At 54.3% G+C, this 19,969-nt stretch overlaps 1 protein-coding gene across 1 annotated transcript in view; it reads right to left on the bottom strand.

Annotated features, from left to right (window-relative positions):
* Window positions 1-8,338: 8,338 nt before the first annotated feature.
* The window catches only part of CTNNBL1 (catenin beta like 1), a 162,332-nt gene continuing 150,701 nt past the window's right edge, over window positions 8,339-19,969 (bottom strand). The window contains exons 14-16 of the mRNA XM_059406983.1: window positions 18,912-19,049; window positions 18,604-18,676; window positions 8,339-8,534 (exon numbers count right to left, since the gene is read on the bottom strand). Coding sequence (XP_059262966.1) covers window positions 8,446-8,534; window positions 18,604-18,676; window positions 18,912-19,049 — 300 coding nt within the window. The 3' untranslated portion in view covers window positions 8,339-8,445. The remainder of the gene's footprint in view (window positions 8,535-18,603; window positions 18,677-18,911; window positions 19,050-19,969) is intronic.

Here is a 19,969-nt window from a genome sequence, read left to right as displayed (position 1 = left end):
TTCCTTCCTGTCACTCTCTTTTATTTTGTGTATAGCTCCCAGGACCACCTTGAGCTGTCTTGCTGGTTTGCGAGACAAGGAGCCTCGTTTGTTCTCTAACCCCACCGCCGCACATGGGGCCTGGCACATGGTAGGTGCTCAGAAAAGATTTGCTGAGGAAATGCTGCAGGGGCTCATGCTGAGCACTCAGCAGAGAAATGGAGGAAGGCGGCTCCTACCTTCAGGCAGCTCACGGGGCAGGTCAGGAGAAACAGGCTTGGGGAAGGCTCCCTGGGGATCTGGGGAGAGCAGAGAGGGGGTGAAAGAGGAACTAGGGGCTTTGGGGTGGAAGGCAAAGTGCATGGGGTTCTCAGGACCTCTGCTCGTCATGTTCTGGTTGATGAGGGGTGCATCTGCCTATGAGAACGGGACCCATGCTCCTGTCCCCAGGGAGGGCAGTGTCTGGCCCTGGGCGAGTCTTGAGCGACAGCAGAATCATCACAGAGCAGGAACACAGGGATGGACGAAGGCCTGGGGGGAGGGAGCACCAGAGAGGCTGTAAGCAGTGGCTGGGCAGGTGGTCAGGTGAGGCCCACCCACGCCACTGTGGTTCAACACCCCAGCCCCTTAGAGAATAGCTGTGGGGTATGGCACACTCACTCTTTGCTCCTAAAGGACCTTGGCATGGGTGTTTGCTGATAGAAGGACTGATGCCCTCACAGGTTTGCTCATTCATTCTGGAAGATATAAATAAAGATGAATCTGCTCCCAGTCTAGTGGGGAAAGGGAACAAGAAAATCCGCTAACATAAGGATGACTGTTAATGATGGTATGATCCTTGATCGGCACTTAACCATTGGTCAATGACTTTCTATGTATGAGCTTGTCTCAGGTCGAGACGGCAAGTAGTATCGCTGAGCACTAGCCCCATTTTACAGATGAGGAGGTCGAGGCCCAGAGTGGGGATCGCACAACTGGGGAGGAGCAGGGCTGGGTTTGAAGCCAGGGAGCCTGTCTCCAGCACTCATGCCCGGTGCCCACTGGTCCGGGGGCCAGTCCGGTGAAGCTTGCTTGCATATCTTTTCATCTTATTTATAGAGAGACACTGGCTTACAGCTGGTAAAAGCAGAAACCTGTCCTCAGGCCTTGCTCTCAGGAGGGCTGGAGTGAGGTGAGGAGGGAAGGCAGCTGGCCAGGGCCCTGTCCTGTCCTGGCCACTTAATGAGCTTAACTGATAACCACGGGCTTAGGTGGGTTGCCAGCTGTACACCACTGGTAGGGTGGAGGGTGGCCATGGGGCCAGGGGGCGGGGCCTGAGGATCCCCAGCTGTTTGAGCAATTAGCCGGTCTCTGTGACACAGCTGTGTGACCTTGGACACATTCTTTGACCTCTCTGTGCTTCCTTTGCTCATTTATAAAATGGAGGTGAGCATGGCAACATTCTTGGAAGATGCTCCCGGGACGCAGCCAGGGGCAGGGGACGATGGCCTTCAGTTTGGAGACTACCTGGCACGTAGTAGGCAATCGGTACATTTTCTACTCCAGTCTTTGGAAGGTCTCAGAAAAGAACAGAACATTTGCATAAAGGAGAGAAAGGCAGCTATGGTCAGGCCGAGACAGTCTCTCATCTGGCTGTCGCGGACACGGGCGGTGACCTGGATCCTACTTCTCTCTGGGCCTCAAGTGTTCTCATCTGTAAAATGGTACGGCGCCATTTCTTTGCCTCCTCCCTACACACTGGTGATGTGGAGACGAGTGTGGTGGTCTGTCATGGCATTTAGTTGGTGCTCAATAAAGGAGCCCCCGCCACCTTTGGGAGGGCTGGATCTGCTGACCGTGAGTGATCGTGGGACAGTCCCCTACTTCCTTGGGCCTCTTGTTTTCTCGTTTGTAAAACGGTCTGACCCCAGGCATGCTTTCCCTCAGCTCTGTTGTTTCTGGAATTCAGCAGCATTGGTCACTGTCTTCTCTGAAACCCACCTCAACTGCACTAGCGGGGAGGGGGTGAAGTCTCTGGGAGGGGCTGGAAGTGGAGAGGGGAGGAGGCAGGAATTGCTGTGTCTGATTCCCAAGGGGAGTGAGATCCCTGCTCACTGCTGCTTCTTGCCTGTTCTAGTGGGGTTGGGGGCGCTGCCCTGGGGCAGGAAAACACCAGACTTCTGTGGTGGGGTGGGGGTCCCAGGAATGCTCGGGGGAGGAGAGCCTGGGTCCGGATTCTCCATGGAGCGGGGCTGAGTGGGCCCAGCGTGGAGGCGGGGCCGGGGGGTGGGTGGGTGGGCAGATTCATTGCAGCCATTCCTCTCCCCCTGCAGCGCCTGCTTCTAATGAAATTTTACGGCAGGTGGAAATGATAGGACTCCGCCAGCCCTAAAAGCACTTCTATTTATTCATTAAAGATATTTATATACTGAGCGGCTCTCTCGGGCGGCCCCACCCACCTCTGGCTGGGCCATTAAGTGGCTCCCAGCCCTCGGTGCCTGGAAAAGGCTCTGGGGGCAGGGTCCCCTCCCTGCATGGTGACCCGTAGCTCTGCCTCAGCCTGTCCCCACAGGCCACCTCCTCCTGGCCCCCAGCACCAGCTTCTCCTCCTTGGGAGCGTGCCCCAGCCTCTTCTTGGAGCTCCTGCTCCTACGCTGTTGTCCACGACAAGTCCTCCATCAAGCAAAGGAATCTTTCCAAAACTCAGATGGCGTCTCTTCCTGGCCCAAACTGCTCCATAGGCCTCGGGGCCCTCAGATCTGGCCCCTGTCTCCCTCCCTGGTCTGCTGCCCCAGCAGCCCCTGCCTCATGGGGGGAACAGCCACATGGCTCCTGGCTCTTTTCTGGAGAATGATGGCCCTATCCCTTTCAGAACTCCCCAGTACTCATTCTTTGTTTACCTGTTTATTGTCTCTCTGTCTGTCCCAGGAGCTCCTTGAGGCCAGCAACAACACCTGTCTTGTTCCCCACACAGCTTACGGGGGTGCCCCGAGCTGGTTGCAGGTGGATTTCCACAGGCTGACCCCTCAGAGACCCTCTTGTTCAGAATGAAGGAGAGCCGAGACTCTCCTTGGAGCCGAGACTCCAAGAGGTGAGGGCCATGGTCTTGTCTGAAGGAGGCTGGGCTTGAGGCCGCAGTGTCCTGCTCTTCTGCTCCATGGCATTTCCAGTCTGGGACCCTCACTGAGGCCCCACCCACAAGCTGGAGCTTTCTCGGAGGTGGCCAGACTTAGGTCCCAGCTTCTGTAGCCCCTACCTCTGGTGCCTTTTCCCATCCGTGCCCTGGGGGCCTCCTGCAGCCTTCCTGCTGCCTTAGGGGCCGAGGCCTTGCTTGTCGCTCAGCTGTCACCAGCATTATCTGGGGCCTGGTTACTTCCCAGACAAACTTGGGAGGTCAGATCTTGCTTCAGGGGTCAGAATCTGTTTCTGCATCATTCGAGGACTGGGGGAGCCTGCAGGAAGGGGAGGCCATGCGTCCTAGAACAAGCTCTGTGACTAGACATGACGCCAAGCTCCCAGAAAGCAGAGGAATCCACATGCGTGTCATTCTGCCGGGTTCTGTCACGGCCAGGAGCTCATTCAGCCCTTGCCCTGGGACTTCTGAGCAGTCTCAGCATCCCTAAAGGCCTGTTTTACCTGGCCCCTGCCCCTTTGCCTGTGCGATTCCTTCTGTCTCGAAGGACTTTCTACCTCTTATTTTTTGAGACTCATGGCCCTCTTAAGAGCCCTGAATGTCACTTGAGATAACAGATATGGCGCACTGTCCTGGCTTTCCTGATCCCTCCTGTCAGATTTGGGGACCCTCTCTGTCCCTTGAGTCTCTTAAAGCTCGTTATCGCTTCCTTGGGACACCCTGTTGGGCAACATGGGGAGTTAACTTCAGGCTGGGGTTCACGCCCCCGTGCCCAGCATGAGGCCCCGTCCAGAGCACGTGTGCAGCAGACATGCTCTGGCCAGGGTTGGGGGGAGTGGGCAGCCGGAAGACATGCGCTGGGAGGTTACAGTGACATGTGACATGGGTTGGGGGGTGCATAAGAGGAGTCTGAGCTCAGTGGACAGGTGAGGAGCAAGTAGATGGGGGAAGGTACGCAAGGATCCTCACTACGAGCTGCTGGAACGTGGCTCCTCCTCCCCATTGCTGCAGAGAGAAAGCCTAACCTTCCAGATGTTTCTTGGACTTCCCCCTTCGCATGGTGGAGCAGCCAGGGCCACACTCAGGTGATTGCCCATGTCCAGCCAGGAAACCTGGCCTTGGGCCCCCCACCCAGGCAAGTGTCGCAGCCAGCTGCCCAGATGTGGGAGCGAGGGGCTCAGGGAGCAGGGGCCTGCACAGCCACCGTGGGCTCCCGTCACAAGGCCATCAACGGGCTGCTTCTGCCTCTGATGCATTCTGTATGGACAGAATGGGGGGGGCTCCCCAGAGATCTGCTGCCACTCTCCAACCTCCCTCGAGCCCCTTCTCTGCCAGTTGGTTGGGAGACAGGGCGGCTCTGAGGTCAGGAGTATGGAATTCAGAGCCAGTCTGCTTCTGTTCTAGGCCCAGATTTGTCACTTTGCAAGCCACAGGCCCCGGCGTCTCATGTCATCTGTGAAAGGGGGCTGATGACAATGGACTTACCCTTAGGAATGAGGGTGCCATGAACTGATTGGAGAGAAGCATGAGCTCACAGAATGGGCTCGATGAGTACTAGCTAATACGTCCATGTGCAATCAATTCATCCTTCTAAAACACTAGATGACTTCACTCCTGGGAGAAATGCAAGTGAAGACGCAACCACTGCTGCCATCAGAAAGGCAGAGACACCAGGGCAGGCGCCGTGCTCGGTGGGGGGAGTGTGTGTGGGAGGGTGGCCCAGGAGCTGTCGATGGAGGGCGGGCCACGTGGCAGCAGGTATCACAGTGAAAAACGCGCATTCTGACTCAGCAATTCTGCTTGGGAGTTTAAACTCACACGTGTGTGAAATGGCCAAGGATGTTCACTGCAGCATTTTAACAACCAAAGATTGGAGACACCCGAACGTCCCTGAATGTGATTAGCGGAATCACGTGTGCCCCGGCCACAGTCGAGCTCAGCGAAGGAAGGAGCGGGGCCGCTGGGTGTGTACGGAGGGTGGAGAGCGAACAAAAAGGCGCAGGACGGAGGGCATGATATGCTCCCGTTTGTGTTAAATACGTTTTTATTCACTTAAAAACACATCCCTGAAAGGACAGTCTGGCTATTCAGCAGTGGCTGCTTCTGGGGAAGGGCGCTGCAGGGGGTGGGGGTATCAGACATGAAATACCCTCGCGGACCTTCTCAAGTTTACACCAAGGGCATGCGTCACCTGATCAAGAAAAAGGTGGCGGGGGGAGCCCCTGTCTTTCCCGCAGCCCCGAGAACGGAGGCCCAGCGCTGGGACAGCAGCCACGTTCCATGTATACCAAGGAGGAAGACAGGTTGAAGACTGTGGTTCTGCTCTTAACCTTTGCTGTTGGGTAAGAAAATCTTATCAGGAAGTTTTTGCCTTTAGGAAAGTGAGTCTTGCCTCTCTGTCAACACTAAATTGACACTCTTGGTAATGGCAGAGGATGCCCCCCGGGGCATGGGTGCTCTGGTTGGGGGTGACCCAAGAAGGGTGGCTTCTAGCTCCCCTGACAAAGCGCTCCCCCCCAGATAAAGGAGGAGTGTGGCCTGCCTAACAATCTCTTTAAATTAGACACGACCGATCCCGCTGCCACTGAACTCAGGCGTGCGGACCAGTCCAGAGCAGCAGGCTGTGAGGGAAGAGGTACGTGACATCCTCGCTTCCCTTGTGAAGAAATTCTAATCCTGCTTAAAGGCTGCTTTACTGCCGTGTTTGGATAGGAAAAGGCGTACCGCCCTGCTGGGATGGTGGGTGCTGGCAGCACGCAGCTATCGACACAAGGATGGCCATGGGGGTTTGGCTTGAAGGGAAGAGTTTGGGAGCCCCAACAGTGGACAGACGTGGAAGTCAAGTTCAGATCTTCATATGGCATGGGCGGCCTTTACTGGATGCCCAAGAAGTCCTTCTGGAGGGGTTGGGGCTGCTTGATGAGGCAGATAGGGTCTCAGCAATGAGCAGACACAAAAGGTAGGCCCACACCCCAGGAGCCCATGGATTAGCAAGGTTAGTAATGAGTATCTTTACCTTGTTCTTAACACCTTTTCTTAGCCCTGTGCAGGGGGTTGTTACAATCAGAAAGCAGAGGGTCAAGATTTCTCCTCATTCCGTCTTCCCAGTCCCTGCAGCACCTCTGAACTACAACCCCCTTCTGAATCCTAAGGGTTTATATACCTCATGTCCCCACCCCCCAAAGCCTCCTGTCACAAAACTGATAGAAAAGGGGACCCACTTCCTCATTTGTAAAGTGAAGACAGGAGTTGAAACCTCCTTTTGGCAGAGGGACCTGTCAAACCAACCCCAGGAGGCACCCCCCTGTGGGAAGCAAGGCGGAGTGGAGCGACTGTGGTTGAAGTGGGGTGAGCGGCCCCGAGCCCGGCCCACCCTCTTCTGTGCTGGCTTCTGACGCGCTTCTGGGAAACCTAGAGCCTTGGGAGAAGGCGGGTCTAGGGGTCGGGATGTGGGAGAGGAGATGGCTGGCTGCCTACCTTTCTGTCGAATTTTGAACTTCCGTTCCGCGTACAAGCCTCACCTGGCTAAAAACAGAGAATTTAAGAAAGAGGACAATGCTGAAGGAATAATGCTCTCTGAAGTATCATCCTTAATTCAAGAAGTCTCTGATTCTGCAGGTTACATCTGGACATGCTTTATTCTTTGTGAATTCATTACACCACGTATCGACAGTGGAACCGATCGAAGTGTCATGTCAGTCAGTGATCCGTGGTGGTCTCCCAGTCGAAGCAGCGGGTGGAGGGGAGCGCACAGCCCGCACAGGCAGGCAGACGCGGCTGTGAACGCAGGTGCTGCTGCTTCTCGGGCCCAGGACCTCGCACAAGTCCCTCACCCTCTCTGGGACCCCCGTCTCCGCTCTCGTGAGTGGGGGGTAACGGTGCCAGCAGGGCTGTCGCGCATGTTAAAAGAATGGATGCACAGCAAGAAACACGTAACAGGTGTTCGATACACGGGCACTACCGTAGTTACAGGAAAGTGGAATAAAAACACCAAACACCTAAATCCAAAACAACACTATAAGGCCATTCTGATTCTGGCTAGGTCCTGGGGCAACACCCACCCCATGACAAGCATGGGCACGCTGTCCCGTTTCCCGCTGGGCTGACGAGAGCACCAGGAGGGCAGGGTGGTCTTACTCGATACCCTCCCAGCTGCCCGACACTGGGCATGACGCAGGTGCCATCTCATTCGGCGTCCCCTTAGACGGCTGCCCGGAATGGCAACTGGGTCTCCCCCGGCTCGCTGACTGTGGCCAGATGGTGGGGGCGCCCACAGCCCTATACCTGGGGCTCGGTGAGAAGAGCTGGGCTGCCTGGCAGTGTTGGCCATGGGCACAGGCAGGGTGTGCGGCAGCCCCGTAGCCTATGTGCTGACCCTGGGCCATTTTAATGAAATGCCGCTTTTCTGAATTGGCTCATCTTCTACCTCGCTCACGAGGACGCTTTTCTTTGGGACACGCTAAAAGCATGCTAACGGCCCGCTGACTTCTGTAAAGGAGGAGAGCCATTTTCTCACACTCTGTGTAAAATGAGTGGGACTCCAATGCTGAAGCCCTAGCATATGGGGGGGGGAAGGACAGGAAATCCTACTTCTAAGGTTCCCACTATGTGCTGCATGCTCAGATGACTCCGCTCACCCCCCCGAACACCACCCCTCCTCTGCAGAGGAAGGAAGGTAAACTGGCAGGTGCGGCTGGAATTTGGGCCCAAGGCCTGTTTACTTACTTCCGGCAGTGGCGCTCACCCTGACGCATGGAGCTGCCCAGGAGCTAGAGCCCAGCACGGCACCCGGCCATACCCCAGACCCCGACTCATCAGCCCAGGGTGGGGCCCGATGAGAACGTGTTTGTTCGTGCTCCCCTCCCAACCAGTGGCTCCGATGGATGCCAGGGTCCGGGATGCTGTTCCAAGGTCTGTGCTCTGGGTGGCAGGGGCCTCGCTGGGCCATGGAGGCTTCCAGGGCTGCTTCCACCCCAGCCACATGGCTTGTGTCACTGTTGGAGTCAGGGCTGGACCAGAGAGGTCAGCAGTCCATGTGCTCCCCTTTCCTGTAGGACCACGGAGCAGCTGTGCGGCCACGGTGCGCTGCACCGCTGGCTCACTGAGACGCTCTCTGGGCCTTGGTTCCCTCCCAGGGAGAGTGAGGCCCACCACCGAGCTTCCTCAGAGGTGTCTCCGGACAGCCGCTGGGAAAGAGCCGGGGAAAGAGCAGAGGGTACTGCCCTGCTACAAAGAATGCCAGCCAGGAATACCAAAACTAGCTTTAATTTGTCCAAAAGTCACATTGAGCCATGTAAAAACTTTCTGGGATGGAGGCCCAGAGAGAGTCCATGCTGCCTGAGGCCAAGGGGTTTCTAGAAGTTCTCCAGCAAGCCGAGGATGCGCTTCTGCTCATTCTCCCGGAACTCTGGGCTCCGGCCATCACCGATGTTCTCCGCATACTCTGGGGAGACAAAGGCAGTGTGAGGTGTGGATCCAAGGTGCACGGCTGGGTCCCTACATGCCCTTCCCTAAATCTTGCTCCTGCTGAGGCGCATGCCGTGCTAAAGACCCCGACGCCAACTACCACCCCGCCCCAGGGCAGCTGGGGCCAAACTCCTGGGTCCTGCATTCGAGAAGCTCAGTCATCAGGGCCCAGCTCTCCCGTCCTCACTCAGGGGCCTCCCCAGCGGCACCCCTCATCCACGCACGAGAAGTGGATGCCTGCAACAGGCACGTTCGTTCCGGCCAGTGTTTGTCAAGAGTGTGACCCGACCAGCAGCAGCGGCAGCAGGCAGCAACTTGTTAGAAAGGCAGACTGTGGGGCCCAACTCAGACCCACTTACAGACCACGCAGTCCGTGTGAACCAGCCCTTCAAGGAATGACGCACAGAAGTCTGAGAACCACCATTTGAGGCCATGGGGATAAAGCAATGATCAAAAGAGATGAAAATCTCTGCTCTTGTGAAGCCTACTTTCTAGTGGGGAAACAACCAGGTAAATAAATAACAGAGACGGGGCTGTCAGAAGGCCTCACAGACATGTGATGAAGACGTGCAGCAAACTCCTGTGGGGAGGTCTGCGAGCGAGCGGCAGAGGGCTGGCCAGTGAAGACTGAGTGGGGAGCTCGCCTGGCTCGGTGGCTCGGTGGAGGGGGAGTATGGAGGTCTGTGTGGCCCGAGCTCCGCATGGGGGACAAGAAGGGGCAGGCACAGACCACAAGGCCTGTGCGCTGCTGCAAAGACTCTGGCCTTTCCCCTGTGACCAGAGCTGTGGGAGGGCTCCACTCCAGCGGCTGTGTGGGAGATGCCCTGAAGGGGACAAGGGCAGAAGGAGGCAGATGTGATTTGATGGTGACCGGGACCAAGAAGGTCACAGTGGGGGCGAGAACTCTTCAGATCTTACATGCATTCTGAAGCCAGGCTGGAAGTGGGGCGGCAGAGAGACACATGGATATTGACACCACCAAGAAGTATGACTGAGTCGTGGAGAAGGTGACAGCAAGCCTCGAACTCCCCCATGAGGTGACCAGGTGCTGCACCACTAAGGAGGGGTCAGAGTACAGTCCCCTGATGTGAGATTCAAACAGTTGGAAGTTTTTCGGTAAATGGGGAGGTGGGAGAAACAATGGCGTCGAGATGCCCCTCCCCTGTCTTCAGTGGCAGGAGGATGTGGGAGAAAAGCACCACCACGGGAGAGGGGGGTTCCGGAGCCCAGGGGCAAGGAGAAGGCTCCAAGAGGGAGGAGGGTACAGAGGATGGCACTGAAGACAGATCTCCAAAGAACACCATCAGAGTGGCAACGTAGGTCACCGCGTGATCCGCTTAACCCACACACCCCAGCACAATACTTGTAGCTCTCCATTTCATTTTCAGAAGTATCCCCCCTCCAATTATATACTCACGCTGGTTTTAGGGGGTGGGGGCGTATGGTGCAGAAATGCTGTGGATCTTAGGGACTGGAGGGCAGGAAATGGGGGCGGGGAGTGGGCTTCCTATAGTGAGTCCCAGGAGGAAGGATACAGAATGTGCCAGAAGGGAAGGAAGGCCAGCATTCTCACTGCCCACAATCCCAGAGGGAAGATGGTGTGACATCGTGGGCTGGGTTTGAACCCTGTCTCCAACTCACAATCCTAAGTGACCTTGGGAGGGTCTCCTCTGAAAATGTATGGGAAGTACTTGGCAAATAACAGATGTTCGAGACACACTAGCTCCTTCCCCGAGGCTCCTTTGCTCAGGCCAGCAGAGTCACGTGTGGAGAGCCCACATATCCTGTAGGTCCCTCTTAAAGGCCATCTTCTTGGTGAAGCCTACCTGGTCCTCTTCCTCTGGCTCCTGTCGTCAAGCCAGGGTCCCCATCACAGGCCTGAATTCTAGACCACCCTGAACTTGTTCTCCTCTCCCTCCAGATGGGGAGTTTCAGGAAGGCAGAGGCATGTGCCTTACTTTTGGCTGAATACCCAGCAGAGTCTGGCTGAGAGTCAACTATCAGTGTGGCGAGGTGCACGAGCTCTCCGAGCAGTGGATTAGGGCGATGGCTTGCCTCTCTGCCCCACTCCTCACACTGGGCAGCTTCAGGTAGAACAGAGAACCCTGGCCAGAGGCTTTTATATAATAAAACATCTGCTGAGCCAAATCAGACAAAGATTGGGGAGAGAAAAGAAAGTGTGCAACTCCTCCCCTGCTCCCTCCCACCCCCACTGTGCTGGGGAATAACTCTGCTCCTGCCACTTCTTCATTTTTCCTCCTTCCTCTTTATTACTTTGGACATGTGCCGGAAAACGGGATTTGGGATTCAGACATGTGCCAGCTGTGTGTCTCCCCCTGGAAATCATCCTCTTCCGTTAGATGCATCCATCACCTCCAGCAGCACATGGTTGTGATGCCTTCTATTAAAGGCCCCTTAAAGAAAGGGCTGGGGTGATGGGAGAACAGGATCCGGGCTGCGGAGACAGCTACGGGGCCATATGTAAGTGTTATCTCTTACTCACGTGTGAATGATCTAGTATTTGATGCCCCAGGAGACAGAGAAATGACCATTATAGCATTTAATACCCCCAGAGGCATGGTCTGGAAGCAAGAGTCTTAATGGATTGAACTAACACTTTGCTCTCCTAATGTATTCTCAGACCCAGGAGGGAGGGAAGTGGAGAAACAGTCTGATCCTTTGGGGCAGTGATTTTCCAACTCAAGCCAGCTTCCCTGTAGGGACTTAATCTCTTTCTAGAGACCTACAAGGTAGAGGAAAGCAGAGTCCGTATCAAGGGGATTAGAAAACACCAAGGCCTTCGAAAATCCAAGCACACAGAGCACCCATCCCATGGCCTGTCTCCCGCAGCTCTCTGTGGGGAAGGAGGAAGCCATCGGATTCGCCCTTCTCTGCGAATGGGTGGTGAATGGAACAGGCACGATGTGGAAGAGGGGCTGTCTCCTCCGCAGCGCGTGCTGGGCGGGTGTGTCTGGTGGCTCATCTGATCTTCGCAGCATCACACAAGGGAGAGAAGCCATTCTGGTTTGCAGATGAGGAAACTGAAGCTTATTAGAGAACTGGAACAACGTGCCCAAGTCTGGGACGGTAGAGAGGCTGGGATTCAACCCAAAAGGTATAGGAGTTGGGAAAAAGGTACCTGAAGAGCCGGGGGCAGGGGAGCCAGGCCCCGAATTGGCACTGTCTTCCTTAAGCAATATGCTGCCTGGCCTGCTCTCCATCCTTTGGGGAGGAAAGTGCTCTGTGAGTGCTCCAGAGCAGCCCAGCCCCCTGGGGCTTCTGGCTACAAAGTGCTCCAGAAGGCTAAGACTCCAAATGCCATGTCCTGTGGTAAAGGGGCCCCAGTGGCCACAGGTGTGGAGCAGGTCAGAATGTCAGAACCAGCAGGGCTCTCAGAAATGTAGTACAACTCTGAAGGCCGGGTGACTGGCCAGCGCCCCACAGCAAGCCAGCCAGAGCCGGGCCCAGAACCAGGTCTGACGAGGCCCCAGTGCTCTTCCACGACCCCTGGCAGCCGGCACAGCTGTGCCATGTGCCCTCGCCCTCCACCCCCTACCCCTACTCATTCTTTGTTTCCACAGTAGAATCCTATTTAGAGAAAATCTTAGTGGTGCCAGCTACCTCTGGTTATTACAGCTGCTGCAGCAGTTTATAAATATTGAACAGATCCCTCCCAGAGGTCTTGGGGAAGAGTTCTCTTTGCTCTGTGCGTGTGTGTGTGTGTGTGTGTGTGTGCGCGTGCGCGCGTGTATGTGTGTGTGTGTAAGAAAGGAAGAGAGAATGCAGGAGAAAGAGAGATGCTAGATGAAGGGGGAACTAGGAGTGGGGGAGCTGGGGGAGACGGGAGAGAAGAAGAGGGTGAGTCGGGCTGGAGAGAGTGAGAAAGGTGGTTCGCACATCAACTCCCTTCTCTACTGCCCCAGCATTTTCAAATGCTCTTATAATAAAGGCTTTGATGGAGCTCAAAAACAGGCAGCAGTGCTGAACGCATAAATATTAAAGCAAACTTTAGACAGCAGGTTTACTATTCAGACATGGAATACAAGCTGTTCTGTTTATGTTAAACGGGAGAGGGAGGGGCCCCGGGGCTGGCGGAGGAGAACTATCTTCAGGGCAGAGACTTACGCTGCACTCATAAGCCTGGCTCGGACCCCTGAAACTGAAGCCTCAAATGCTCACCCTTCAAGAAATGCCGGAGGAAGAGGGGTGAGGGGAGGAGAAGAATGCCCCTCTCTGTCACACTGAAAACTTGGAAGACGCAAGAAACTGGGAAAGGAAAATGCATGTCTAACAGATTCCTTAATGACAGTGACAAGCCTGGAAGGTCTAGTGTCATACTTCCCTAGAAGGACATTCACCTGTAGCTACAGGACACAAGTCCATCAGAAATTCCATTGAAGTGACACCCATTTAAAGGAAAGGGGTACCATCTGCTTCTCATGCTAACAGGGGTCATGTTCCCATTGCCCCGAGGACGCCTGAGTTGCTGGGAAAACACCTTCCCCTCCCCTCCCAGGCCCCGAGAAGGAATCTGTCCGGGTGCTGGTCCACTGGCTTTCCTGCCAGCACCTGAGTCCAGGCTGCTGTCACCTCCAGGTCAAAGGATTAGGCTGAGGAAGCCAGGGAAGGAGGCTCCATTCGCTGAGCACATACTGTCCCAGCCGCCGGACTGTAATCTCGACTTGAGCCTTCCCAAGGGGCAATATTCACTCCGGGTCTGTGTTTTACCGAGAGGAAACCAAGGCTCGAATGTGTTATCTACCAACTTAGCCAAAGTTGCAGAGAGAGCCAGAATCACGCGTGTCTGTGCGTCTCCGATCTGTTTCCTGCCGGAGGAGATCACACATGGGTTCTAGCAGCAGAGGCGCTGACATGTAGCAAGCACGTGCTACGTGCCAGCCACGTGTCAGGGCTGTGCGTGCGGATGGCGCCTCCCTGGACTCTCACAGAACTTGGTGAGGCAGGTTATCTCCACCTCACAGATGAACGGCTGTGGCTTACGGAGGGTAACGAGCTGCCCAGGGTGAAATGCACGCCTCTCTCCAGGATTCTCTCCTGCCAGTGGTCACAGCAGCCATGACCTGGGGCAAGTCACGCACACATCAAGAGGTCATCTAAAAAGAAATCCTGTCAGCTTCTGCAGTTTCAAAATGGCAGAGGCAATGCTCAGGCTACCAAGAGCCCCAAATCAACATGGAAATACATGTTTATGAGCTTCTAGAGGAGACTTTAAGCCATAATGAAAAAACAAATCAAAGGGCCAGGAGCCAATTTCTGAAGGCATTTTGAAGTCTTTGGCTCAGTCTTCTTGCCACCAATAAAAGAGTCTGGGGTTAGTAATCCTCTAAGCTTTCCCCTGCACAACAGCCCAGCAGCCATGCGGTCTTCCGGTAACTTTCGCCAGCGACCAAAACATTGAAGAGACTTGCCAGCAGCTTCCACGGTAACCCCTGGCACAAGTATTTACACTAAACAGTATTTCCAGGTCACAGCTCCCACACCACATCCAAGGAGGTGACCCCTTGATGATGGGCATCTGTGCCTGCCCTTAAGAGGTCAATCATGTGCTTCCAGAACCTCCTTAGTCACTTACCAGCTTCACGGAGACAGAAAGGACAAGGGTGGCTGCCAAGAACCAATGAAATGGGGGGAGGAGGGACAGGGAGTGAGTGTTTAATGGGTACAGAGCTTCAGTTTTGCAAGATGAAAATTAAAGGTGTGGATAAGTGGTGGTGACGGTCGCAATGGTGTTACAATAGTAAATCTGACGTATATTTTACTACCACAAAAAGAAAGTACTTCCTCTGTGCAGCCCCCCTGGACCCTTGTTCCTTTTAATCTGCAGCAGAATGAACCATGCCTTCATGATTCCTGCTCTATGTCTTCGCACTGACTTCATGCTGCCTTGTATAGTGATCAGTCATTTCACCTGTGACGGGACTGTATGCTCCCAAGGGACAGGGACTCCTAAGTGTCTCGTTCATCTTAGGAGCCCGCCTAGTGCCCTGTGATGCCAACTCGGTGCTCCATAAAAGTGGATGCCCTCAATTTTCTTTCTTAAAAGACGGGAGGATTGGGGGCACCTGGGTGGCTCAGTCGTTAAGCACCTGCCTTTGGCTCAGGTCATGATCTGGGGTCCTGGGATCGAGCCCCACATCGGACTCCCTGCTCAGTGGGAAGCCTGCATCTCCCTCTCTCACTACCCCCTGCTTGAATTCCCTCTCACTGTTTCTCTCTGTCAAATAACTAAATAAAATCTTAAAAAAAAAAAAAAAAAAGGTAGGAGGACTGTTTAAGCCAATCGACAAAGTTAGAGGTTTCCTTTCTGCCAGATGAAAGACCAACTGTGTATAGTTCCGAGTTTTGGGTTGGTTTGCAACAGTGTTAGTGACTCACTAACTCACTTCTGCAGGGCAGAAGACTACAGGCAGGAAGACTGTCAGGTCCTCCTGGAGCACACGGTGTGGCCTGCCCTTCCCTGGGAAGAGACCACCCTCTCCTACGTGCGCGCCCCAGTGCTCAGGCCTGGAGCAGCTGCCAGCTCCAGGGAAGGCTGGACTTTGGGAGCGCCGAGTAAGCAGTCTGCAGAAAGAGGGACTTTAATGAGCCATCAATTATTCCCAGCTCTCTTGGCACCCCCCATCAGAAGAGGAGGGAGGAAAATGGTGAGAAAGGGGACTGAGATACAACGGGAAAAGTCCCCTGCTGGGCTTGCCTCATCAGCGTTTTCCTGCGACCTCAAGGGATACATCAGCTGTCATCCTGCCAGCAAAACTTAGGAAATATGTAGGCCATAAAATCAAAGAAAGAGCTTGCATCTAATTAGTATGTTAAAAAAAAAAAAAAAAAAAGGAAGCAACCCAAACTGAAAAACAAAATTAAAATCAAAGAGGACAGACTGATGAGCTGGTTTTCTTTATGGGCCTTTGTTTTCTCCAGTTTTTGATGGAAGGAAGGGTGGAGGAAGAAGGGGGAGGGAGTGGAGGCTTTTAAAGGGGAGGGCCTGAGCAGAGCCTCGTCATCCACCCTGCCGCCAGCGGGCCTGACCCCTTTTCAACACCAACAGGGCCCTGAGGGGCTTGCTGGCTGCAGACAGGCAGGCCACAGGGCTCAGCTTCCTGGCACACCACCACACGCAGAAGGGCTTCCCCGAGGTGGGAGCGAGCCAGGGCGGGCGCCTGCAGTGCACAGAGGGTCGATAACCCTTTGATGTCCTGTCCTACCCCTGGGTCTCCTCTCTCTCTGCCTGGAATGTGTCTTTACCCCTGGAACACTCTTTCCATTCCTGGGAGGAGCCTCTCCCCACAGGAATGGCCTGTCCCTCCAGAACTGCTCTTACCACTCTGTTAGCAGGCATTCACAACTTCAACCAGCACTTAGCATGCTGTAATTAGTTCCGAGTATCTCTCCCCACCAGACGTGAAGTCTCAAAAATACGGCTCATGCTCACTCTCTTTGCCTCTCAAGTCCTGAACCCAGAGCCAGGCACTCGGCAAATGCCAGCTGAGAAGCTAGCTGCTGGAGCATGTATTTCGCTTCAAGTATGGCTGGTCACTTACACACCGGTGTCCCCCGGATTATAAACCCCATGAGGGCAGGCGCCATGCAGCACTGGAGGATAGTATCCAGCACGGTGCTTAGCCCTGAGGAAAGTCTCAGCAAACATCTGCCAAATTCAACTTGCACAAAGGTGGGGCTGAAGTTAACAATATGTAAGATACTCAGTGGGTTCTCCTTCGGTGCCCAGCACGGCTCTGGGGGCTGAGGAGACATGGTGAACAAGCCAGACAACGTCCCTACGTTACAGAGCTTACATTTTCATGTGTGAGACACACAAAACGAGTAAACAAAGCCATAAATAAAAACAATTACAGATTGTAATAAAGGCTAGGAAGGAAATAAACTGGGTGCTATGATGGGAAGTAACAGATGGAGACAGCCGCACGGATTCAAGATGGAGTCTAGAGGCGGATCTGGCGGATTTACTACTCTGTGGCTGCACAGGGCGCGGAGGGAGAAAGAAGGGCTGGCCCGAGGCTCCGGCACAGCTGGGGGGGGAAGAAAGCAACAGCGGACAGGACCAAGAGTGGCGGGAACACAGGCGGCATCTGTGCATCAGCAAACAAACCTCCACTCAGCGTCAGTGTGTGCCCGACACCCCACGAGACCCTGGGGGGCTAGACGGTGCTCTGAGGGAGACAGAGCCCGGCTCACAACCACTGGAAACTCCGTATAACCTAAGGTATACATGTGAGGATTTCACAAAGGAAACATCCACCTACTCCGTGTCAGTACCCGTTAAAACACCTTTTCTTCCTCAGAAGATCACTGTTTTGATTGCAGGGACGGAGGTGCAGGAAGAAGTAGAAATGCGAGAGAGAAGAGCTGAGAGTGATAAAAAGTTCTAATTGAACAAGTGGGCGTTAGACGGAAATGCCATTTAAGAACCGGAGATGCAAATCACCACAGCTACACCCCGGGGAGGAGGCGGCATCGCGGTAATTCAGGTGAACGCGACGCCGAGAGGGGAAGGAGCACCCGGGATGCTGTCGTGGAAGGCAGGGTGCTGGGCTTGTTTCGTGAACGGTTTCCCTTTCTGCTTTCTCTGAGGGAGAAAACAAGATTCTAATACCTCAAATTCTCCATCTGCAAAATGGACACGATGGCGGTTCCGCTGGCACCTGCCCGGGGCGGCTGTGCTGAACACGGGGCTTCCCATGCCTTCACACACACCGTTCTGTCGTTCTGGGATGTCCTGGCCCCAGCTGCTAAGACCCACTTCGATGCCACTTTCACAAGACTTGCCATAAGACTGTAGCCATGCCTCACTTACAGTAACGATGACGACAATTATCACCATCGTATTTCATAATATTCATAACAGCTAACAATTACGGAGAACTTATTAAGGGCCGGTATTTCAATCTATCATCTTATTTAATTTTCTCACCCATACTATGAGATCACATAGCAAATGGGTATCTCGCTCCAGGTGACACAGTAAGTAACAGAGCCAGGATTCAGTTCCAGGAGGCGGATCCCAGAGACCATGGCTCTTAACTTCTCTCCACCTTATTATTATAGATACCATTTATCTTCACATTTCATCCCCCCTGCCTGAACTGGGAGTTATAAGCCACTTACAGGCAAACCCTTAGAGTAAACCTAGCCTACTCCTTCACCTTGTAAATGGGCAGAATATGGGCCAGAGTGGGAGAATGAATATCTGCTCATAGCGACCAGTCTGTCCTGGCTCTCTCTGACCTCTGGCAGGAGCCATACCACGAAGTCCAATACGAGCATCTATACTGCTATGTGTGTGAGTCTGTGCTAAGGGGCCCACGGGCATGGCCGCAGAATCCAGCTCTGGTATCCTTGTGAGTGCGAGCCTGCTCACCACTGCAGGCCTCATAAGCCACTCCAAGCTGAGGAACGTCCCAAAGATGTCACGGCATCTGAGGGACTCCCTGGGGTAACTGAGGGCAGGGGGGAGGCTCACCTGACCAAGCACTGTCTGGGTGGCAGGCACTACCTACCACTGGGCACTAGACTGGACGCTGTCATGCAGTGTCTCCTGAACCTTTGCAAAAGTTCTAGATCACACTCACACAGCTGGGGGAAGGCAGGGTCAAGGCTGGACGGCAGGTCTGCTCTTTCTGCCACACTACACTGCCTCAGATTCACTTCCTGCGGTCTTGCATGATTCTGGGGATTTCCTGTTACTTCCTTGGCTTTTTTTCTCCCAAAGAAAGCCATTTCCTTCCACTACATGTAGTTTGCAACTGGATTTTGTATTTGTTTTGTCTTCTTTCTTTTAAATTCTTAACAAATATTTCTAAGCCTTGCTGCCTCTCGTGTGTTACACGTTCTTTAAATGCTGGAACGGAAGGGTCAGAGGCATAGAATGAATACCTAGGCTAGTCTTCGGCATCCTAACAGAGATGATCTGGACCCACAGTGCACGTGACAACACACTGAAGCCTGCGGTGCAGAGAATGCTGGGCACCAAATGCCGGGAGCCTCAGACACAAGCAGCACCAACTCACCCTTGATAATGTGTCTGACGATCTTGATGGAGCTCCCCCGCATGTTTAGGATCTGGTGAACCCTCTGGCGAATCTACGAGGAAGGGGAAGGGAGGGGAGAGAAAGGGAAAGCACCGTTTGTCCTGGCAGACACCAGCATCCATCCTGTGGAGAGCATGCCCCGCACACCCACCCCTGATGGAGCGGGCCCACACAGAGCGCAGGGAGGCAAGGAGAGTGGATCCCCTTCTTTCTCGGAGTCTCCGCCCAGGCAGGGGCTCAGGAAGGAGGCAGGCGTGGACAGGCCCGTTGGGGGCAGCCCCTCCTACCTGGGGCACGTTGGCATTGCAGATCTCCGCCATGATGTAGCAGATGTGCTGAAGGACAAAGAGCCCCGCGTCCAAGCGCCGGAGGTAGAACTCGTCCTCCGTGTCGTTGTCTATGATCTCCCCGCGCCGGACCATGTCCTGCAAGCAAATGAGCATTGGGGACAAATGAGCTGGCCAGTGAGCCCACAGTACACAAAAGAATGGCAACTACAACAACAATGACAAGAGCACCAGGAGACCATTCCATTGTGGTCTCCTGCTCCGCCCATTATCTTCTAAAGTCTCCTCCTTACCTTTTCATTTTTAATAGACTAGAGGCCCAGGGAGTCAGATTAAAGCCCCCTTTTTCCCTATGCAGTCAAGGCCATATTCAATCTGAAAAATAAGCTGACAGGGACACAAATCTCAGCTCTATCTGCTTCCAGCCATTCTTCACTCTTTGTTTCTGGCCCCCGTACATCACCTCTCTGGAAGACCTGTGGATCTCTTTCCCTTCCCAGTCAGGTGGAACTTGGGAGGAGTGGTCCCGTGTCCACAAGTCTGTCTTGCTGCCCTGGTGAGGCTGAGGGCGATGGCACAGGCCGTACGCGCGCCCCTCGGGCTCACACCACATCAGCAGCAAAACGCCACCACCCCTTCTGTGGCGCTTCACCAGCAGGCACTCCCCTAGGCCGACACCCCGACAAATGACAGGAGTCTCCTTCCTCAACCGCTGCAACTCCAGACCTATCCGTCTTGCTGTCCCCAGATGTATTCCTCTTTAGCAGATTCTTTTCTTAAACAGCTTTACTGAGATACAATTCACATACCACACAATTTGCCCGTCTAAAGTGCACCGTGTACCGGCTTCTGGTGCGCTCAGAGCTGTGTGACCGGCACAATGGTAGGACAAGTCCACCACCACCCCTGAGCCCCCCAGCTAGCAGATTATCACCGCCTCTGCCATCAGAGCTCCTCTTCCCACCTCTGGGCCTTCACTGCCTTCCCTCCTTGGGATCCTGGGGTATCTCTGAGGCCAGTGCTGCCTTTATGCTACCTCCACCGCTCGCCTTCCCTGG

This window comes from Mustela nigripes, chromosome 7 (genome assembly GCF_022355385.1).
Source record: "Mustela nigripes isolate SB6536 chromosome 7, MUSNIG.SB6536, whole genome shotgun sequence".
Lineage (NCBI taxonomy): Eukaryota > Metazoa > Chordata > Mammalia > Carnivora > Mustelidae > Mustela > Mustela nigripes.
Note: the sequence above shows the minus strand (reverse complement) of the source record. Positions and strands in the feature narration are given on the sequence as shown.